A 23175-nucleotide genomic window follows, 5' to 3' on the forward strand; every position below is an offset into this window, starting at 1 on the left:
TTTTGTGTGTTTATGAAAAATTAAATATCTGATTGAGTGTGTTCAGTGTTTGCATGCCACAATGTGTTCATGATGTACTCCTAACATTTGTCTGAAGAGCCGGGATGGGCTCCAGCAGACCTGTGACCTTAAACAAGAATAAGTTGATAAAAATACATGGATGGATGGACCTCCAACACTGATTCTCACTTTCCACAAATTTTGAATGCCTAAAGTCTTACTTTTTTTTTTTTAGAAATGTCGTATTTTGATATGACACAGCTTTTCCCATTATCTTGTGTGAAGCCCACCATGACTCAAAGTCAACAAACATTTTTTTTTTGTATGTAGTTTGCATCTTTGAGTAGTTTCTCCAGGGAGCGTAATGTCCTTCCAGTCTAAAACATGCAATGCAGGCTTCAGTGCACAAAAGGAATGAGTGCACGTTTTTGTGTGGCCCTGTGATAACCTGGGACCACTGTGGGTTCTCAATTGATTTACCCTTACCCCGTCATTTAAAAAAATATTGTTATATGAGTTTCAAATAAATAAAAAGCTTGCAAATCTTCCTCTTCCAGAGTTTGTACAGTGTATATACAAGTATAAAAACCGCTTCATTTCAAGTCCTTACATTTCAACTATTTACTTCAATCATGTGAAATGCTTTTATTACAACTTTAAAATTGTAAAGAATAAAACTATCCTTATTCCAAACACTGTACATATACAACATTCATACTCAGAACATTTGAATTCATTTCCTCACCTCAGTCCCCAAAGACTACCATAAAAACACCCCACCCAAGCTGTGATGGTGCGCTACAGCGCTGACGATGGTTGCAGACATTTGTCATTTGACACACTCAAGCAGACACATACAAAATACGCTGAGACAGATGTGTCAGATAAGCTCCTAAGCAACCATGTTTCTTCTTAATGAACTGCAACAACATAACCAATTACAAGTATAAAATCCCCAATACCCATATTTATGGGATGCTAATTTAAGCCTCATCTCAGGGAAAGGGGCTCAAATTATAGGCTCTAAAACACCAAAATCAATTAATCAAAACAAGAATCCTCTGAAATGGTTCAATTTATTGTCTTCATCTAATTGGTCCAAAATCTTTCAAGTCAGAATGACAATTATGGACAAATACTGGGACTTAAGCTGCCAGGAGCTCAGCTGCCCCACTTGGTGCCAGGGACTCCTCTGTTATTCAAGCACATAAACTCGATCAATCTGAACTAATCAATTTAAACCGTTGGCCACCTGTGGGACTGTTTGTTTTTTTTTTTTTTTTTTAAACAGACATTTTTGCTCAAACAGAACAGTCATACTAAAAGTCACCAAAGAACATTTGAAGCAGCACAAAGTATCAGTTACAATTTTAATTCAAGGACTTTTTGCTGGCTTTTAGGAAGTGTCACCTGGCAACTGCCGTCCTCTGGCCTCACTTTGAACAGAAAACAGCCAAAGTAACTTTGGACTCCCGTCCTGATTTGTCCCTTTTGACAACTGCTAGTTGGTTCACAGAAATTTAATCACACCGGCAACGATGAAACCAGCTCACAGAGCTACAACGGACATCACGGCGGGGGTGAATTAAAATAAGGACAATAGAAAAAGAGACTGAGGAAGAGATGGAGCATGAGAGATGTGGAGCCAGTAGACCAAAAACATTTTTTTTTTTTTTTTTTTTAATCTAGAAGTTGCTTTGTGCTGCTTTAAAGTTTAGCAGCATGGGTCTAAACTACTTAAGCCCAGTCAACGCTTTCTGAACGACACAGTGCCGTCAGTGCAGCTTTACAGGAAGCCACAGAGCAGACAGTATGGTTAAAGATTTATGCAAAAAAAAGATGCTTCCGGAAAGAGGTAGCAAACTAACTCTGTGGCACAGAAACTTTGGTGGCACCCCATCAGTGCCTCTGTATGACACAGAGCCCACCACAGATGAAAAACATTCACATGCAGGCAAGTCAGGCTGAAGTAGCACAAGCTGCAGGCCCCGGCTTCTCTCCACCTCCTTTACAAGAACTTCCACGCTCCAACATGACAAAATCTTTTGGTTCTCAAATGTTATTCTTCTGAAAGCATGTAGACACTCTTACTGGTGTAGTATGAGAAATACAGTACGTTTATAAAAAATACAAAAAAAAGAAGCACTTTTTAAGCCAACAAGAGAAGTATTTCAGGGTCATAAACGAATAAAAAAAAAAAAAGGAGTTGAAGTTTTTTTTTTTTTTTTTTTCAAATGTAGAATCTATTTACAGCATCATATCTGAAAGTGTGTATGAAAACACAAATACATTTGATGGGGGAAGGGAGATGACAACAGATGAACCAAGGGAGTAAATTCTTCTTCATCAAAGAGGTGTTTTATTTAAACCTACTGTCTGTCTGGACTCAAATAACCAGAATTCAAAATAGTCTTTGAAAAAGAGACCAAAAGGGGTTTTAGTCCAGAGCGATTATGTCATCGTCATCATTGTCAGCGGCTGTAGCATCTGCGCTGGACGGGTCCGTCCGCAGGCGCTTGGTGGAAGTCTCGCCAGTCTCTGTGTCTGCGTGCTTCCTCTTGGACCCAATCACCACTGCCGCAGAGCTGGACGACCCGCTTTCCTCCTCATCAGAGTCCACCAACATGACGTCATCGTCTTCTGCTGGAGCTGATGAGGAAAAGAAGAAGCAGATTCAATCAAACAGAAGAAAAGTAGCATTTTAATCCCTTTAGTTACTGAAAGATTATGAATGTAATTGGATTGCCATCTGTAAAATCGGTGTGCATGTGATATATTTGAAGCAGAATTAAATATAAAAGAGAATATTATGTTGGATGGGAAAGTTGTTTGTTTTAAATAAAAGATAAAAAAAAAAAAAAACTATAAAACTCAGGTTAGGTTCCAAGACTTTCAACCTTTGCCAGGTGTGACAGTTGGAACTTCCCTTAGTGACAGCTCACACATTTAGGGTTGGATAATCCCTGCGATCTTCATGCAAAAATTCCAACAGCTATGTAAAGTCACTTTTGACAAACTGTAAATTTCAGTTGACAGCAAAATTTGCTTGAGTGCAGTAAGTTTTATGCAAAAATAAAAATATAAACTGAAGGCAACTTCACAGCTGTTGGGGCCAAAATGTACAAGTCAGGAACAAAAATTATTCTAGTAAAGACGCTGTCTTTTGGAAAAATGTACACACCACTAGACTGAAAGACAAAAATGTTGGTTTCCATATTCAAACTGGTCACCAAAATGTAGAGTTTGCAAATGTGCTGATTCAATTTTCATCCCATACATGAGCGTAAACATTTGCCTAATTTCATTGTTATTTCAACTTCCTGCAATCTCCTTTTCCAAATTTGGCACAGCCTGAAATCAGTGCTGTTCATAACAAGCTACACTGATTTGTTTTAGACTTAAGCCTCCCATAGCTACCACTCATCGTAATGGGGAGCTATCTGGTCATGAGCCATGCCCGCTTGCACATTTAAGTCGCATTTAGATAGACACCCTGAGCATGTGGAGCTGACGTGGTCCAGTTTTTCAGCGGTTTTCCAGTGAATTTGTTCCTTCAAAAACAGAATCTGAAATCTTAAACCTGAAAAAAATGCTTGAAGATAATGTAGATGTTTAGGTCCAAAAGGTGGAATGTACTTTATAGTCAGAAAATAGTTCCCGACAAGAGTAAAAACTATCAGGGAATGGATCCAAAGAAGGAATGGAGAGTTGACATAGAACAATCAGGAGCAAACGGTAAAATCCCACTGAAATGACTTCAGGGATTTGAAACAAACAGTCCAAGATAAAAAATTAAAAATCCACCAGCAGAAGTTGAGATAAACACAAGAAACTGCTTCTCCAAAGTTTCTTTTTCATTTCAACTGCAATTATTGATTGTTGCATCATCGTAGATCATAGATTTGGGAACAATTATTTCTCCTAAAGATGTAACAAAAGCTTCAAAGTTCATTCACCTTTTTTCACAGAAGAATGTTAGAAATTTGAGGTCATATTAGGACTGGAAAAGCTTAAGTTTGAATTCTGTTTTGTTCAAGTCTATCCCTTTTACCTGCAGGAACTTTAATTTAATGTTTGCTTGTCACATGTTGGAATTATTACATGACGTACACTCGTACTTCATTAATGAAAGACCAAAGTGCTGCTGACCTTTCGAGGACGTGGATGGCTGGGCGGAGTCTTTGTTGCCGTTAGTGATACTGTTAGCTTCCTCCTGGTTAGTCTGAGGGGCTGGAGCTTTGTCTGGGGCCTCACCCACAACTTCAAACTCCACATCCCGCTCTAGCGCCTCACTGCCAATCAGGACAGATCAACACAATAGTTCTATTTAGAAGTTGATCATAAGTGGGAAGACATTAAATATTGTTCGATTTGTGTGCATTATATTCATGTAGCTGGTGTGAACATACGTGTGCAGGACATTAATGAGGAGTGTGTAGTCTTGTAGGAAGTCGTCAGCTTGGAGACGGCTGCCGTTACGGATCCCAAAGTCGCCAATAAATTTGTCGTTGTTGGCTGTTGAGAGAAAGATGTGCAGAGTAAATGTGAGAAGAATCCTTCTCTTATTCATGGTTTTGAACCTCTGAGACACCACAAGCTTAAAAACAATAACAGCATCAGTTTTTCTAAAATGTCAACAAAGTAACTCTGAAGAGAGAGTCTCTAGAGTTGTTTATTAAATGCAACTCGACAACGTTGTGGACCACCTTGTCGCTATATTTCGCGTTTTCAGACCCCCGGGGCACCTTAATGTCTGCTTGTTTGTTTCCAAAAGGCGGTTACCAGCAAATCTAGCAACTTTTTTCAGGTATTATTGAAAACTTTAGGAGACTCAAATGTGAGAGCATGTATCATTCTTCTGAGCTGCTTTTAGTCTCAGATATTTTGAAGTATTCTGAAGTTTTGTTCTTCCTCTTCGTTGATGTTTTTAACCCGTTTTTTTTTTTTTTTTTTTTACTTCCGGCTTTCCTGTCCCTCATTAAGATCCGCTGAAATTCAAGACTGGCCACACCCACATACAAAACCACGCCCGTTTATTTGAATACAAGAACATGAACTGAAGAGCCCTCAAATAAAAGTGGAAATGCAAAATAAGTGTCAATGTTGGATTACAAGATAAAAGTCTCTAATAAAAAAAAATGTACCAATATGAAAATAAATAGATCATTATGAAATAACTTGTCATGAAACAAAGTCATTTAAACAATATTTTTTTAAATGTATTTGAATTATAGTGTCCTATAGTGGCCTTTTTATTAATTTCTGTATTTATTGATTTAAATTTGAATGAAACAGTATTCCATAGTGTTCATCTTTACGCAGCCACAAATCTAAAGTTCAAAATATCTTATCCAACTACCGTGAAAAGATAAAATACAAACATTTTAACACAGATTTTAAATGTAATGTTTCCATTCCTCCTTACCATCCGTCTCTCCTTCTTCAGAGGAGATGAGGATGGTTCCTTTACCATCCTCTATCTGAACATCTGGAGCCACCATTCCAAACCTCTCCTTCAGGATCTGAGCAGAAACACAAAAAGTGTCCAACATGCCTCAAAATAGTAAAAACACTCTGTCACACAGGGGAACTTTCACAATCCTGTCACAATAACCTCTACTCCTTGGACGGTGGCTGAAATGCTACTGTGTACAGATGACTTACTCTGTCCTGCAGCGAAAGGACTGTGGTTTTCTGTACGTTGAGTTTGACGGTGACTTCGGGTTTGCTGACACAGACATAGCAGTTGGCACTGGGCGGGTCCAGGATGCATGGGACCAGCAGCTTCTTCCTGAGGTTAGGACACTTGTTCAAGAAGATCTAAAAGGGGAGATAAGATGCCACAAAACAACATTTAGGAATGGTGCCAATTCTGACAGGTGTCACTAGCATACTGGAATGACTTTAACCCCTTATAGGACAAGTAACCACATATAGTAACTTCACTAGACCTGTTTCATCATGGAAAAAGAAGGTACAAAGAAGGAAAAGGCCCTTAAATATTCTCCGATAACATGTAGAGTTTAAATTCTAAAATGTCTACTGTTTTATTGACTGGCGTATAAAAGGCGAAAACTACAAGGCTTAACGAACCAATCGACAGTTTGTAGTAATCATGCAGTGGTAATCTGATTTCATCCCCAAAATGATATCTGAAATAAAATATTCTGCCGTGAATGCGCACAAGCAGCTTCTCCGGGGGGGTTGGCTGAAGGAGCTGGTAGCTATTGAAATTGACATACGGTGGGCGTGTTCCAGTCAGCTGTTTTACTAGATTAAAATAGGCTTGAAATCCACTCTTTAACAAACCTATGGGGTGACAATAAGGATTCTGTCCAATGGTGTTTCATTCTATGGTTCACTCGGTAAAATGTTTCCATGTTACTCCTGCTGAGTGTGTGCGAATCGCTTTCATTGCAGAATGTGCCGTCGTACATATGATGCATGAGAAAAACCGACCAGAACGGAATCAGTTAAAAAACAGAGGTGAGGGTCAACGGTCAGGCCCAAAATCTGCAAAAGCCGGTCGATCGATCTCTAATCAAGATCTGATACAAAATGATGTAGAATGCAATACTAAAATCAGTTGCTTATGGACACTTGATGGCAGATGAATTTACCGTGCGACAGGACTCCAGCTCTCCAGAGAGAATCTTCAACCCCTCCAGCACGATAAGTCCTGCAATAATAGCGTTGGTCGTGGCAATAGCTGGGATGATGTTTCCTGCCATTGCTGAAAATGAAAATGAACTTGTGTCAGTGTGTTAATATTACACAAAATTCTAGATGACTGCTTGTTCAGAAAGGAAGCCACTTGACTTACATTTAACATCGAAGCGGCTCTTCATGTTCATGCTGAAGATGTGCATACGCAGGTTGGCTGCTGCTGTGACAAAGTCCATGGCTGGTGAGTCATCCTGATGTGAAGACGAGAGACGGGATTAAACTGGCGCTTTGAAGCTTCCCATGGAAAAGCCCCGGTCCAGTCCAAACTCTGTTTTTTCCAAACTTAATTTAACCCCAGATCTCCTTTTTTTCATATGTTGTCATTTAAAAAAAAAAGACAACTCTTATATACTGAAGATATATTGCTCGGTAATCTTTACTGCATCAATTGTCATTTGGTTTAAGTATCTGTCAGCCAGCAGAGGACAGTGTTGCACTTAGTAACGTCTGACCAAATCAAGTTTTTTTTAAATCAGTTTTGCTCAAGATTATTCAAAGCTTGATGTCATGAAGCAAACAATTTTAATCTCGTGAGCATAATTCCTGCCTTTCTTCTTTGTCTTAAACCATTTGTGAGCCTTGTCTGAAATCTCTTTACCTTGTCCCAGACCAGTTCCCCGCCGTCGCCCATCTCCTTCAACTGTGAGCGGAGAGTTTCCACACTGTGCTGGAACATCTGGCAGTAGCCCCAGACACCCAGGACCTGCTGGTCCTTCAAACCTGAGGCGGAGCTCTCCTGGGGGCGGACTGGAAAACACCAACCAACATGGATAAACAGAAAAGTGACAAACAGTCCAGAGAAACACACACAGCAGGTTTTGATCTTTAGTGGCAATTAACTCTTTAAAGTAATAATCCTTCTGAAATGTTACAAAAGATGTTTCTGTATTTGACGCAACAGTAAGACAGCACAGTAATGGTACAATTGGAACAAGACTTTGTGAGCGTCCTGCCCTGGATCATCCCTGGCCCTGCCCCCAGTGATGCCGTCTTAGGAACATTTAAACAGTTTTCAAACCTCTTGTGAACTTTGAGACTGACTTGAAAATATTTGTATCTTTCTTCCCTCTCTGCAATTTTTTTAAACCTTTTTTGTAGGGATTCTGGGGGGTGGGGGGTCATCTATCCATATCAATATCTATCTTACTATCTGTAGTCCTTTTCACACTAACTGAATCAGGTCAGGTGTTGAGCTAGTCTCCTCAATTTCCCGCCTGCATCCCAACGCAGAGCTGCTCTGTCACACACTCCCCCCTCCACCATGTCTCCCAACATTCACCTACAATTATTTTTGACTACAAGTTCCATCCCAAAGACTGTGAGAAACTTGATTGGTAGATTTGTTCCTTTTAAAATGTATCGTGGCAATTTCTTCATCATTTTCAAGTGGCGTAGAATGATAGTTTGCTGCAATGTCTGTAAAGCTAACTGACAAGCTCCGAATGTTTTATATAAACACATTTTAATTTCGTTGTTTAAATCAAATCAAACTTTATTTATATAGCTTTTTTCAACTGTGTAACAATGACTAATAAAGATCTAATCTAATAAAGCAAAATGGCAAAAATGGGCAAAGAATGCCTCACTCCACCTCAAAGTTGATCTTTGTCTACTACTTCTGTCTTTTCCACAACACACTCCCAAGTGGAAACAACATGCTATAACATGTAGATGAGCGTGGAGCACCAATGCACCAAACATATCAGTTTATATTCAAAAAATAAATTACCATTTTTCTCCAGGTGCTTCCAGTCCAGAGGTGTGGGCGCTTTCCTCTTCTTCCACAGCTTGTCCATGGTCAGGAGATACATGATGTCATCTTTGAAAAGCTTGAAAAGGAGAGCCAATCACAATCGATCACGTTAATGCAGATTTCTCTTGATGATATGCAAAAGCAGCACCGACCACAATGGATTCACAACAAATTAAATAAATGTATGTTTCTTCAAGTATTTTCTACGTCACTGTGTAAGTGAGGTTCTGCATCAGCTGCCAGATACGAGAGAGCCGCTTATACTTTTGTCCGAGTGATGCGATAACATCTTCTGCAGCACATCTCAAAGCTTGTCAATGGGGTTTCGGTCTGTGTTAAGACAGTTCTTAATCAAATTTTAACCTCTACTGGAAAGCATCTGAATCCTTCTCTCAAAGAGGTGACATAAGACGCCTGCAAAGAGATATCTATTCATCAATTTAAGACTTGACCAATAAGGTAGCACATAAACATTCTTTTTAGCGCACCAGAGATAAAATGCTTACTAAACCAATCTAAAAAAAGCACAAATAAGCAAGTACATTTTCCTGCCAATACACTGGCTTTGCATTTAGCGATTTGTAACCAGCAGGAAGATCCAAATAATGCACTTTGAGCTTCTAAAGTAATGAACTGAGTTTCTACTTGCAGATTTGTAAAACTGCCTGACCTGATTTAAATTTGTGCATGTGCAGAACAGAAGTTGTGTAAGTGTATAAAAAGATTTGCATTTGTAAGAAAAAAAACGCACGCCTGCACAGACACCAGTAAAGAGTGAACTTGTTGACATCTAGCGACAAAGCAGAGCTGTAAAACTGCTCAAAGTTCCCCCGCTGTCTGTCTGTCTTCATCTCATCAAACTGATGTGATTGAACTGTCACCAGATTATCAGACGGAGCAGATGGTTTTGTTCATTTCAACTCCACTTACATTTCTGACTGATATATAACCCCCATATATTTAGCCATCTTAAATCCAGCTTCTCATTTTAACAGTGTTGATTAGTTTCAATCTGAGGAACTCAAAACTTTGCCCTAGCACTCACAAAGTCTCTGCGTGTATTTGAATTTGCTCAGATTGATCTCCAACCTGCACTTCTGCTCAGATTCACTGCTGCTTTTCACATTTTTTCTTTTCATTTCAAGCTCTCCTTGACTCGTCATCTGCACATTTGTGAATCATTCTGATTTTTCTGTCTACCTGAGGATCTCTGAGGTACAACGTTGTCAAAACTACTGTCCAACAGAATACCGGGCATGTAGCTGGTATCACTGGCTTCTAACAGTGTCCCATTCCCTGTATCCTCTTTAAGTTTCAAATGTTTCAAAATGTTTCAAAAAAGTTTCAAATGTTTCATGTAAAAGAGCATAACCCAGACTTGTGAGATACCTTGTTGAAGAGTTTAACTGGGTCATATCCGGTGGAGCGGGCCCATTCTTTGGTGGAGACTCTCTTGATGTCACCGTCCTTCTCTGAGGCTGTGGCACGAGCTGCTGCCTCCTCTGGTTTCCCTGTTATAGAAAACAACTTTCACACACAGAAGTTCATCTGAGAGGAAAAATAAAGCTGTGTTTTACTTACATGCAGCTTCTGGGTCTGCAGTGTCTGGCGACACCTCTTGATCTGCATCCTCTTCTCCAAACAGCTGACTTGAAAAGCAACAAACACCGTAAGATGGACACCAAAAAGGTGCAATCTAGCTTATGTTGCTTCAGACATGTCACACCAGTGCTTATTCTGTTTAAATGTGTGCAGTGACACTTGTACTCAGTGTTTGCTAACAAAAGCACCAGGAAATAATACACACAGGGACTGGCTCAAGACATGGACAAATCAAAATAGAGAGATTTAATTTTATCAAAACAAGTTTTTTTATTAATATTTTTACATTTAATTACGATTAAAAATTGGGCTTACTTGAAAAGATACTTGGCCCAGACAATGCAGTGAATGGGCTCAGATGGCGTATTTCTTATGGTGCATCCTGGGAAGGTCTTCTGGGAAGGCTTAGGTTGGCATTCGTAGCACTCTGTCATCCCCTGCAGGATAAGAGCCACAACGGATGGATAAAGATTAGAAAAGATACAAACAAGCCTTTTCCATCAAAGTGGTTCCAGTACTGGTTCAGAGCCTTGACCTAACTTGGAAAGTAATTTGGTTTTTCTACAGCCTTCTGCACTGAAAGCACCAGTTAAGACTGAGGCTAAGCAATAGGGATAAACATTAATACATTTATCTTTTTAGGCTGGCCCCAATAGTATAGTGCCAGTATTGAATCAAACTAGTGATGCACCGAAATGAAAATTTGTGGCCGAAACCGAAACCGAAAATAATAATAAACACTTGGCCGAATACCGAACAATACCGAACATGGTTCTTCGCAGTTTTTCATTTATTTTGCCAATTTTTTCACCATTGCATAAATCAAATAAATTTGATTTAGGCATGCTTTTAAAAGAAAAAAATCTTTTACAAAATTACAAGGTAGAAAACATTTGTTGAACATAAAAAAAACTGAACATCTTTTAATTTCCCAGCATTTCTTAAATATTCCAGCAGAAATTTTACCAGCAAAGAACAATAACTTAAAATAAATAAATTAGCAAAATATTTTTTTTGCCATCTTTGAGCTTACATTAGGCTTAACTGACTGAACATTGTAACATAGGCCTTAAAACAATAAAAATGCATTAAAGCGCTCAGGGTTTTTTATCATTTCAAATGATAAATCAAACTTGTAGTGCTGAAAGACTTTGCAGATGTGCCCCCTCTAGATATTTGAGCAGAACAGCCATTCTTGTATTATTCTTTGCCACTCTAAAATACTTCCACACTGCTGACATGTTTGCACCGCACCACTTCACTCCACGCTCCTCGCTGTTTGATTTCCTCATTTAAACGCACCTGTAATAGATTGATTTATGTTGTTTTGGTTCCACCTGCTGGTGAATGTTAGTTAAATTCTTATGTGGTTAGTTTTTGGTTGGCCAACGATTTATGTGGTGCGCAACAGTTACGGAGCGGCCAGTCTATTTATATTACAACGCCGTTATTAATTGTTCGGTTTTTTTCCCACTTATTCCACCGAACACCGAAAGTGTTTTTTTGCCATTTTCGGCCGAACAATTTCGGTTACCGAACAATTTCGGTTACCGAACAATCGGTGCATCACTAAATCAAACTAAACAATACATTTGAACACAACGGAGCACATATAATGTAATAATCACTTTTGAACCGAAAAAGTCCAAGCACATCCTTTCAAAGGACTCCGAGATGAGAGCAAATGGTGAATGGAAGAAAATAAGCTTATTAAATTCATATAACCCTCATTAAGTTCATATCAGTACTGCGTCATTTCCATAGTTTCTTCCAAAAATGTACTGGTATATCTGATCAAACTGCCAAGGAAAAACTCAGGAGACCACATGCACTGTAACCATCGTTGTAGAGTTATGTCTGTCCCAAACAAGTAGAGAAGAAACTAATGAAAAAGGAGGAGCACCTTGGTCAAGTGGCTTAAAAAGCGGTAAAAGTCAGGTGACATCTTCACTGCTCTTCCATTGTTTTACATTATATAAATCCGTAGCTTGAAGATTTCACAAGAGAATAAAGGATCGGTGGACTAAAATGTACGTGACATACCTTCTTGATAACGGTGACTTGTCCCAGATACCCAGCAGTGCCGCTCTCAATCAGAGGGATATCAGCTGCCAAACACATCCTGTTCACGTGGTTACGGGCAGCTATTGGGAAAAAAAATATGTATTGCTTATTTCCATCTTATAAAACAGTTTAGACGAATGGACATGTGTCAGTAGCCAGGAGAAATCAGCATACCTCTGTTATCTAGAGCGTTCATCACCAGCATGAATTTTCTAAAGAACTCCACGTTGTAATCAGGGCTGTTTGGAGAAACAAAAGGAATAAATACACAAACGGAATCAGTTAGTCGCATATGGTTTTCCTCTTTTACATTACATGAACTTCTGATTAAGTCTGCATCTCAGACTAATGAAGAAAAAGAAAACTCACTTCATGACGCTGTCATGGTAGGCTGTGATGTTTGCACTAGGACAGAACTGCAAAGCACTCTCCTTGGCCACCTGACAAATGTGAACAAATTTAAGAGAGCCATATATGGGGACAAACAAGACTCCTCAACCAGTGATGAAGTACATGAAGTTTACATACCTGTGCTTTGGACTTGCCAACATGCTTCTTCTGAAAGAGGAATTGACGGTTCAAGTTGCTCACATCAATAGTGTCCAAGTCGATCTGCAGGAATCAACAGGATTGTTAAAGTCACATTAATGTGTAACTTATTTCTGACAACTTTCAACACGGTGAAAAGCTTCCCTTAAAAAGGTTAATATCAGTACAATCATATCAAGTATTAATTTGCTTCCTCCCAGTGTAAAAATGCATTAATCTATAATTTCAGAGGACAACTTAAACAACACAATGTTTAACAAAACACAACTGTTCTGCGGTCAAATCTAATGAACGTTTGTCTACCTTGTCTTGTCTAAATCATATTCCACTGTATAAATTACTTCTTTTTTTTTTACATATCTAACAAGCTCTCATTCTGATAATCTGTCTTTAATTTTGACAGCAGATGTCTGAAAACATTGTGTGAATATGTTTGCAACATCAAAAATAATCACAGCGTTGTCGATTAAACCTAATCATCTTGCAAGATGGTTGCACTCATTGAGCTTAACCCTCATGATCGTCTTTACCCACTTTGATGTAATAAGCAAAGTTAAACCAGAACAATCACTTTTCCACTGTTCAATAGAATTGACCGGCACCCTTTTATTAACTTTATCTAAATACACCCATCTTCTGCGGCATCTCAAAGGAATATGATCAATGATATTCAGATCAACTGAATTTCTGAAGCCTTTATAGGCAAAGAAATGGACTGTAAGGCCAAACATTGCCATTTCAAATGAAACAGGACGTGTCATTAATCTGAAAGGGATTTTTAACTTTCTATTATTAAAAAAAAAAAAAAAAGTTGCATTAAACCCATAACTACCTTGAGACAACTTATCGCAGCCAACGTACCAAACTTGAAATGTGAACTGTAGGTCAATGCCAGCTACTGGCCTTGTCTGGTGCTTTTCAATTTTATTTCTATAGTGCTTTTCAGTCAAAGTCAAAATATAGAGTACTTGTAGGCACTTTCAGTGTAACTGGCTCTACAATCACCACTTCTCAATACTTAACACTAAATTACAAATCAAATAAAGTATAGAGAATGAGTGAAACGCATTTTCCTATCCATTGTCTATAAATGTAATTCTTGAAATAGGTATGCATGTTTTATTAAATTATTACAGTATAAGAGAGGTATAACAGACAACTGTTAAGCAGAATTAGTTGTTACACTTTAAAGGCAACCAAATGTTTTTATTTTCAAATCAAAAACACCCCCTTTATTGTTTATTTTACCTTACATTCACGTAAAACATTGGTACATTGTTGCCAAGGCGACCTGATCTCTCCTCGCCAGTTTAGCCTCATTCAACAAAAACTACCACAAATTCACACTTTCCGGAGGTGTATAATCCAGGTGCCATAAAGTAAAAACCCTGCCATGTTTCTGGATCAGCCTGTACATTTAGAACAGGGGTTTTCACTAACGACCTACCATCTACCTGCAGAGGAGCTGGTTTACTGATTGGTTGGAACAACTGCTGGACTGGATTTTTACTTCATGCCACCTGGATTATACACCTCTGCACTTTTCTAGATTTAGCCAGCATCTCATACTGCTGCTTTGACCACTAAAAGACACAACAGGCCTTTAATACCTGATTACGACTAAGCAATAGTAGAAAACATGTTATATATGACATTATAATTGAAAACTGAAGTCTCTTTCCCTTCTTTCATCGCAACACTCTCCATGTGAGTTAACATTCAAACTCTCCATCTTGGGCAGTGAGGTTTTATTTAATTTTATTACAATTACATTCTTGACACTTAAACCATAAATGCATTACAGCACAGACCAATTACTTGCATCAATTAATTGCAATATTTTCTTTGTTTTTGCAATATTGATATTGAAGCTGTTGACACATTTTCAATGTTTTTTGTGCAACTCTGCTTCTGATGGATAAGTGTTTTATCACTTCATTTTAATTAAATGGTATCTAAAATATTCAAGACAAGCCTATACATTAAGAATACCCTGTTTTGAAACTTTACATTTACTGGTATACTGGATTTGTGGTAGCCTCTAAAACCTAAACAATTAAGGTTTTTTCTGTTTTTGTTTTAAACCGAATTGATTTGATTGAAGTTCTAGTCTATAGGGTGGAGAAACAATAACTGTGTAATTTTATTGAGCAAAGAACCTGTGACTTAATTTCTGTGGTCATTTATGAATACTAATGCTGACGTCAAGACCATAATCTTTTTATGTGCATTCCCTGTAGCTATTCTATGTTAGATCTTTTATTAAGCACATTAACTTGTAATTTTAATGGGTGGCCTGTCATGTTTCACTGCAAGTTCTTGTTTTGTTTCTTCCTGTGGAACTACAATTGTCAATCTGAACAATTTTCCATCACCTCATGATTACTACTGGATCCCATCTGGGACTTATGGCAAGCCGTTTTAATATTTAACAGCTAGACTGGATATGTGTTGCAGATATCTACAATTCAATTCTTCCTAGTCAAAAAGAGCATTTCAGATATCTACAATTACATTCTTCCTATCCACAATTGTCATTTCAGATATCCACAACGTCATTCTGCCTAGGTTAAGTGACGTCACTTTTGCCATTCATGTGTTTGGGTTTTCTAATTACAGATATCTACAATTTAGTTGCAGATATCCGCAATGTGAATTACAGATATCTGCAACTGAATTACGACTAGCTGTAATTCCAGTTTCAATTATCTACAATTTAATTCTGACTCATCATAATTCCAGTTCAAGATATCTTTAATTCGCCTCAATTCAAGATATCTACATCGTCCTCTTTAGATATCTTGAATTAAGTTTTGACTAGTCAGAACGAAGTTGTGGATACCTTGAACTGGAATTATGACTAGTCAAAATGACGTTGTAGATATCTCAAACTGGAATTACGGATAGTCATAATTTAATTGTAGATATCTATAATCAAGTTATAGATATGTTGAAATGAATTTTAATGAGAGATATCTGAAATTGGAAACATCTTTAACTTGCATTCTGTCTAGTCAAAACTTAATTACAGATATCTTGAATTACAGTTTTGACTAGTCAAAATGTAATTACAGATATCTTGAATTAAAGTTATGACTGGTCAAAATGTAATTACAGATATCTTGAATTAGAGTTTTGACTAGTTAAAATGTAATAACATATCTTGAATTAGAGTTTTGACTAGTCAAAATGTAATAACAGATATCTCGAATTAGAGTTTTGACTAGTTAAAATGTAATAACATATCTTGAATTAGAGTTTTGACTAGTCAAAATGTAATAACAGATATCTCGAATTAGAGTTTTGACTAGTCAAAATGTAATAACAGATATCTCGAATTAGAGTTTTGACTAGTTAAAATGTAATAACATATCTTGAATTAGAGTTTTTGACTAGTCAAAATGTAATTACAGATATATCTTGAATTAGAGTTTTGACTAGGCGAAATGACGTTATAGATATCTTGAATGAAAATTCTGACTAGTCACAATGTAATTACGACTATAGTCAAAATGCAGTTGTAGATATCTGCAATGTTAATTCCGGATAGTCAAACTCACCGCGGTTGAATTGGTTTGATATTGGATATTGGATATTATGAATTCAACACCCATAAAACTTGTGATACATACCACTGATTTTGGTCAAACCACTTGTGATGTGTTCATGGTCATCTAGACTATATATCACAAAGCAGTAATTATTAAAAAAAATCATATATATGGGCTGATTTAATGTGGTTTAATGAATTCAACACCCATAAAACTTGTGATACATACCACTGATTTTGGTCATGAAAACAATCTGTGTTATGTATCACAAGTTTTATGGGTGTTGAATTCATTAAACCTCATTAAATCAGCCCATAATATGATTTTATAATAATTACTCTCTTTTGATACATAGTCTAGATGACCATGAACACATCACAAGCAATATGACCAAAATCAGTGGTATGTATCACAAGTTTTATGGGTGTTGAATTCATAATATCCAATATCAAACCAATTCAACTGCGGTGTCAAACTCAGCCATTAATTGTAAAAACGGCCATAGGGACTCACACCTGCACACCTGACTTAAACAGGAATGTAAACACAGCTACTGTGTACTAAAGTGCTGCAGACAACCTTCCAGTAGAGCAACTGGGGGAAGTTAGTGGAGGCTGGACAGAGTAATGAATGAATCCCCCCAGTCTCCCCCCAATTACAAAGAATCATCTGCACAACTTAGCCCCGCCAATGGCGCCAAATGTCCCCGTTACATTACTGAAGCTTCTATTTACACCTGCTTAACCTACATGTTCTGCCTTCGACATTAAACGATGCAGACCCGACTTGAGACGCCCCTGTAGACCTTTATCTGACACATGTGTGAGGGTCCCCGCCAGGCCAGGCGTTAGCCGGAGCCCGCCAGCCGCACAAAGAGCCGCTAGCCGCGGCGGCACCGCGGGACTCACCACTTCGATGTTCTTGAAGCCGGTGAGAACCAGGTTCTTCAGCAGCTCGCAGCCGATGCCTCCCGCTCCCACCACCAGGACCTTGCAGGCGGACAGGGAGTCGGCCAGCTCTCTGCGGAGGGAACCCACCAGGTGGACCATGTTGTTCTGCTGGAGAGAGGCTGCAGTTAGCTGCAGTTAGCTCGGGGTTAGCTGTGCTCGACGGGAGCATCGCCCCGCCCACCTCTGAGCTCTTCTTCTGCATCTTTGTGGCGCTTTGTGCTGGTGTCCCGCTAGCGCCCCCTGCCTCACTGGCGGGGGTACCCTGTTCTACTCTGCATCTACAGCAGGGGTCCTCCAACTTGTGTGTGTATATATGTGTATGTATATATATATATATATATATATATATATATATATATATATATATATATATATATATATATATATATATATATATATATATATATATAAACTATATTTTAGTTTACACTTTATATGCTATTTTTTTTAACCTTATATGAAAAAAATTCGTATACGTTTTAAGTTTTCTAGTAATAATGTCAGAAGAAGCGTTCCAAACCAAAAAGAATGAGCCCTCTAGTGTATCAAAATGTGCTGCAATTCCGGACCGGAATTTCCCGCGCTGTCCTGCGAATGTGACGTCAAATGACGCTGCATGCGCGTTCTCGGCGGCGCACGAGTAAACATTTGAGTCATGGATGCAGCTTCAACTTGAATTGGGACTGAAAACAGGCATGGCTCATTTCCTACTGACCAGGGGCCTCATTTATAAAAAATAAAAGAGTGTGCAGGATTCATACTAAAAGTGCACGTAAAGCCAAAAGCCGAAAATGGCGGGCGCAAAAAAAAATACGGATTTATAAAACCCTGTGCACGCACACTTGCACCCAATGTTCGCTTTATAAATCACAATCCAGCTGGAAGGTTGCGCAGCTGAATTCTGCTCATATCCCGCCCTCTACACGCCCACTTTTTACCATAAATGGGCAATGCAAAGTAGTATTTGCATATGAATGAGCCTGCTGAGCATGCGCAGTGGCTTCCTGCAGCCTGTTGATGAATGAGACGCATGATGAGACGTCTCGAGCCACCGTGCCACTAAATTTCACGGAGACTGGGAACGAGATGTTGTGGATGAGGTGGAGGCCAGGAAAACGACAATATTTGGGGGTCACAGTAAAAGTATAAATAGTATATAAATAGTATTAAATAAAGCGAGTGAAAATAAAACGCCATGAGGCGCAAGGGCACAATTTCCACTTTTCAAACTCATGTTTTTGTCCCCCCCACTTTTTACAGTTTAAGAACTAACGGTAGGCTCAGCCTGTAATTACAAATCATCAAGACACTCTGTGCGAAGACGGGACGGGAGCCCTGCTACCCCTCCTCCCCTCCCATCTCCCCTCAGTGCTGCTCAAGGCTGATTTATGGTTCCAAGTTAAATCGACGCAGAGCATACGGCGTAGGTTACGCGGACCGTACAGTGCGCGTCGCCGCGTAACCTACGGCGTAGGCTCTGCGTCGATTTAACGTGGAACCATAATTTAGGCATAATTAGGCTTAACTAGTGTGTGCGTGTGTGACAGACATGGGACAATTGTGAAATACGGAATAAACTGCGTTCTGTATTGGTTCAATACGGAACGCAACTTTTAATTCCCAATTACGTAACAATTCCGTAAGCTTTACAAATGAGGCCCCAGGTAAGATAACATTGTAAGTCATATTTAGAGCTTGATTTGAAAATCACATGAGATTACACACGCGCTCCCGTGCCGGCTTCGCTGTTGGCTGCAGGAACCCCGACAGTCGTCGTGGCGCTAATGAGTCTCATTTCTTATTCTTGTCTCATGCTCCTTTAAAGCAGCACAACGTAACTTTCAGCTTTTGTTGAGTTTGGCGGCATCTTTTGGACAAAAGGGGTAGTGCTTTACCAGAAAGAACACTACGTTTCCCATGAGCACCAGCGCGTACTGCCGGAAAGATCCTGTCCCGTCGCATGCATTTGTTTTGATAGCGAATGAAGACGGGACAGACTTTTCTGTTTCACCAAGTGAACAGACGGAACGCAAAAAAAAGATGTTAAACTGCTGGAAAGGAACTGGAATTTACCGGGATACCTTAAACAAGGAAGCTAGGGAGCAGTATATGGAGAAAATAATGATTATTAACGGTTTGGATTCATATGAAATCCCTACTAAAGAATGGAGCTCCTCGTCGGAGCTCCACTCTTTAGAAGGATTTACTGCCGCAGTTCTGCAGAACCCACTTCTCCGGCTACATTGTTTAGGAGTGTTTGGCAGCTGCTTTGGTAAATGTTTGACTCGCCATGTGTTTCAATAAATTTGTGTAATAGTACAACATACAGTACATGTTTTGTATTACTCTTACTTCTCTTTTCTTTTTTTTTGACTGCTATATAATGCTGAAGAGGCTCCGAGGCGTGAGCAATATTTTTGTTTTCCGCGTGAGATAATTTTCATTCCTCTGCAGCTACAAATAAGAGTTAATATTTTTTCCTCAACAAACTAGTTTTATCTGAAGATTGGGGTTAATTGCACCGCAGAGAGCTTGCCAGCAACTGCGTTTAGCTGGCGAAGTGGGGAATAAAACCCGTGTTTTGATCCGACCCGGTTTGTGTGAGTGTTTGTGGTTTATTGTGTGGAAGGTGTTTGGTCGGTACAGCCGCGATCCAAGCGAGCCAACGACTCTTTCACTCTTTTACTCTGTTATATCAGATACTTGGCCTCCGTGGTTCTGCCTCCAAGCAGGAAAGCGGTGAAAAGTTAAACCATTAGCGATCTTTTCCCCACGTCTGTTGTGTGGAGCTGCTGCAGCCACAACGCAGCAACGGGTTACCAGCTTCTGCGGAGCTCTGAGCTCCACGCCCCGCCCATTTTCGTCTCGACTGCGAATCGGGAAGGAGGGGGAAGTGACGTATGCCGTAAAGCAGTCAAAGCAGTAACATTTTTTATTTTTTTAGTGTGGCAGGGTTCCTACCATGCTCCTCAAAGTTACATAGTGCCAGTGAAGGCAATACAGACCCCTCAGACCATGACAGAGGTGTCATTAAACCTGTTGGAAGTTGATGTACCATCACAATGACTCTGGAAATATTATATTAAGGTGGAAAAGTTACATAGTGCCGCTTTAAGTGAGCCAATCTGCATTGACTCGCCTTTGGAGCTGACCTCTAGTGGTCATTAAAGGAACTGCACATCCCCGTTGGTTTACACTGCTTTTCTTTGCAGCATTTGTAAATAACACAAAATCACACAACTCTGGTTTTGGCATCCCTCTTCCAACCCCTTCTCTGATTCTGAATTTAACTTAACATATTTTACTGTCACATTTGGTGAGATTACAAAAACCCCAAATACAAAATGGAATAAATAAGAGAAAGAATACATAAAAAAAACACAACAAACAGAATGATTAGAAGAGGAGATGAGGAGCTGGACAAAGGGACTGACAATCCAAGGAAAACTTTGTCAAAAATAAAACAGGAAATGAAGTTAAACACAAAACAGGAGTCCTTGTAAACCCAGGACTAAAATTGAACAAAAAGGAGAATTAAGCAAGACTCAAACTCAAAAACCAAATCCCAAGATCGTGACATTGACAGCTTACTTTAAAAGACTTACAGTAGCCCGTTCCAGTTTTTCTCCTCTTCTCCTCTCCACACCCACACACTTGTTAGAACACTGTGTTCAAGCAGCCTGCTGCTCCCAGATGCTCCAACATCCAGATTAAAACAGCAGTTACTGAGTGGGTGCCCTCATCCGTGGAGAGTCTTTATCCACAAACCATTCATCCAGTTTACATGCTCAAACGGTTGTTTTAGTCCTGTTACTGTGCCTTCATACTTTCTTACCCTAAAATGCTTTTTTTTCTCTTGAATGTCAAAGCACTTTTGTCAACCGTGATATTTAAAAAAATACTTGATAATAAACTTCAGTTTGGTCACGTTTATACTGAATGCTCTTCACCACCTGCATGATGAGATGCTACACTAGAGACAGTTATTTAATAAGACGGTCTTAATGCCAATGAAAAAACTTGGCCTATCTATAAGATTTTAAGAGGAAAAGAAACGGATTCCTCACATATGTTTTGCACATTCTCTGCTGTGTCACTTGATCTCAGAACATCTAGGGCCATTAACAATGACCTTTAACTTTTAAAATAGCATAACCCACTGTAAATGTACATGAATTCAGTATTTACATGATTATCCACTATAGATGCTACCATATACTTTGAGTTTTCACACATTCTCAGGTCCATGGCAACACGATGCAATTCCAAGAAGGGGGATATATGAGAAAATGACCTTGCGCCCCACTTTAAACTGACAAACATGTGCTTTAAGTTAATGCACTGTCGTAACCTCACATGGGAGGTTTACTGTTGAGAGCAGCCGACTTTGATTGTGCAATCCAGTGATGCAAAACTAGGTCAACAGTGGCAGAAGCTTTCATTGGAAAAAAAATGACGTTGATGTAATTATTTAAAAGTCAGCTGCCTTGAAGAACATGAAACTCAAAAATTGTCTGAAACAAAGAAACGGATAATGCTTTCACAGTTAGACAGTTAACCCATCCTGCTGTGCTAGTTAAGCCTTGTTGCTGCCCTGTCACCATGACAACGGCAAGATATATGGAGGTTAGGAGGTTTTAATGTGGTGCGTTTAAAGGCTCTCTGTATTTAAAAAACACCACCAATTTATCCAAGTTGCAGTCTGTGTTTTCAGTCAGTGTTTGAGGGCTTATATGACTTCAAGTGGTATTTTAAAACTTATTCCAACAACTTTCAACAGAACTTGTAATCATTGTATAGGCCACAGAGGAAACTATGGTGATTTCTAGGCAACTACCTTCCAATGCAGCTACATGCATCTCTCACCTTGTAAATGTCTTGACTCCTCTCTCAGGAGAACGTCAACAACAGTAATGTGGATGGCAACACTCCTCCCATCCACGGGCGGTTAATGTAGACAAGCTGGAAATCTGCCAGGAGAATGTTTTATAGGAGGGTGAGATCACAACATTATGATATTTATTTATTTCAAATGAGAATCTTTGTATTTGAATAAATAAAAACACAGCAGTTCACCAACCTTACCCCATTTGTGAAGCACGGTGGAAGAAGTATCATGATTTCAACATGTTTTGCTGCATTTGAGCCAGGGTTCCTATTAAAGAATCACAGAGGATTCACAGAAGCAGATGTTTAGTAAGTCCTGACTCCAATCTGACAGAAATCCTGTAAAATGACTTGAAATAAGAAGTTCATGAGAGAAAACCCAATATCATCTGTGAGCTGAAGTGGTCCAGACTGTTTAAAAGAATTGATCAACTATAAACTGATCACGAGTTAACAAAAATATATAGTTTGAGATATTCCCAAGGGGGTCTTGTTGTTACAAATTGGAAGCAAATATTCACATATTTTTTGCCACTCAGACGTATGATTTATTTTCCTCTATACATGAATGATCAAGTTAAAAGATTAGTCTCATTTAATTTTGTTCTTTTTATGGATTATAAAAATTTGACATTTAGGTTATATTTGTGCAGAAATATAAACCACTCAAAGGAGAGTTCACAAATTAGTACAATCATAGTGTCTCCAATGTTCCTATGAATGAAAGCAGCCCTAAGTGTCACTTTGTGAGTTTACATGTGTGTGTATATATGTGTATGTATATATCTGTGTATATATATATATATATATATATATATATATATATATATATATATATATCTGTGTATATATATATATATATATATATATATATATATATATATATATATATATATACAGTATATGTATATGTATATATATATATATATATATATATATATATATATATATATATATATATATATATATACATATATATATATTTTATTTTTTATTTACATTTATAAAAAGATTCAATATTTTATTACTAAAGCAACTAAGTAATTAGAGTTAAATTTATCTTTAAAAAAAGAGGCTGCCAAACATATAAGCT

The 23175-nt window shown here is 38.5% G+C and overlaps 1 protein-coding gene across 1 annotated transcript; it reads right to left on the reverse strand.

The window, feature by feature from the left end:
• Positions 1-1062: 1062 nt before the first annotated feature.
• uba2 (ubiquitin-like modifier activating enzyme 2) lies at positions 1063-22687 on the reverse strand. The gene is made up of 19 exons (XM_061721154.1): positions 22281-22687; positions 22062-22165; positions 17154-17300; positions 12674-12757; positions 12515-12585; positions 12320-12384; positions 12125-12225; positions 10397-10518; positions 10061-10128; positions 9869-9990; positions 8456-8555; positions 7325-7473; positions 6824-6917; positions 6621-6733; positions 5665-5820; positions 5426-5522; positions 4410-4515; positions 4150-4292; positions 1063-2649 (listed from the first exon to the last, which is right to left on the reverse strand). Exons 3-19 carry the CDS (start codon positions 17292-17294, stop codon positions 2438-2440), a joined length of 1944 nt encoding a protein of 647 aa, XP_061577138.1. The 5' UTR covers positions 17295-17300; positions 22062-22165; positions 22281-22687; the 3' UTR covers positions 1063-2437.
• Between the last annotated feature and the right edge of the window lie 488 nt (positions 22688-23175).

Source organism: Cololabis saira, chromosome 5 (genome assembly GCF_033807715.1).
Source record: "Cololabis saira isolate AMF1-May2022 chromosome 5, fColSai1.1, whole genome shotgun sequence".
Classification (NCBI taxonomy): Eukaryota; Metazoa; Chordata; class Actinopteri; order Beloniformes; family Belonidae; genus Cololabis; species Cololabis saira.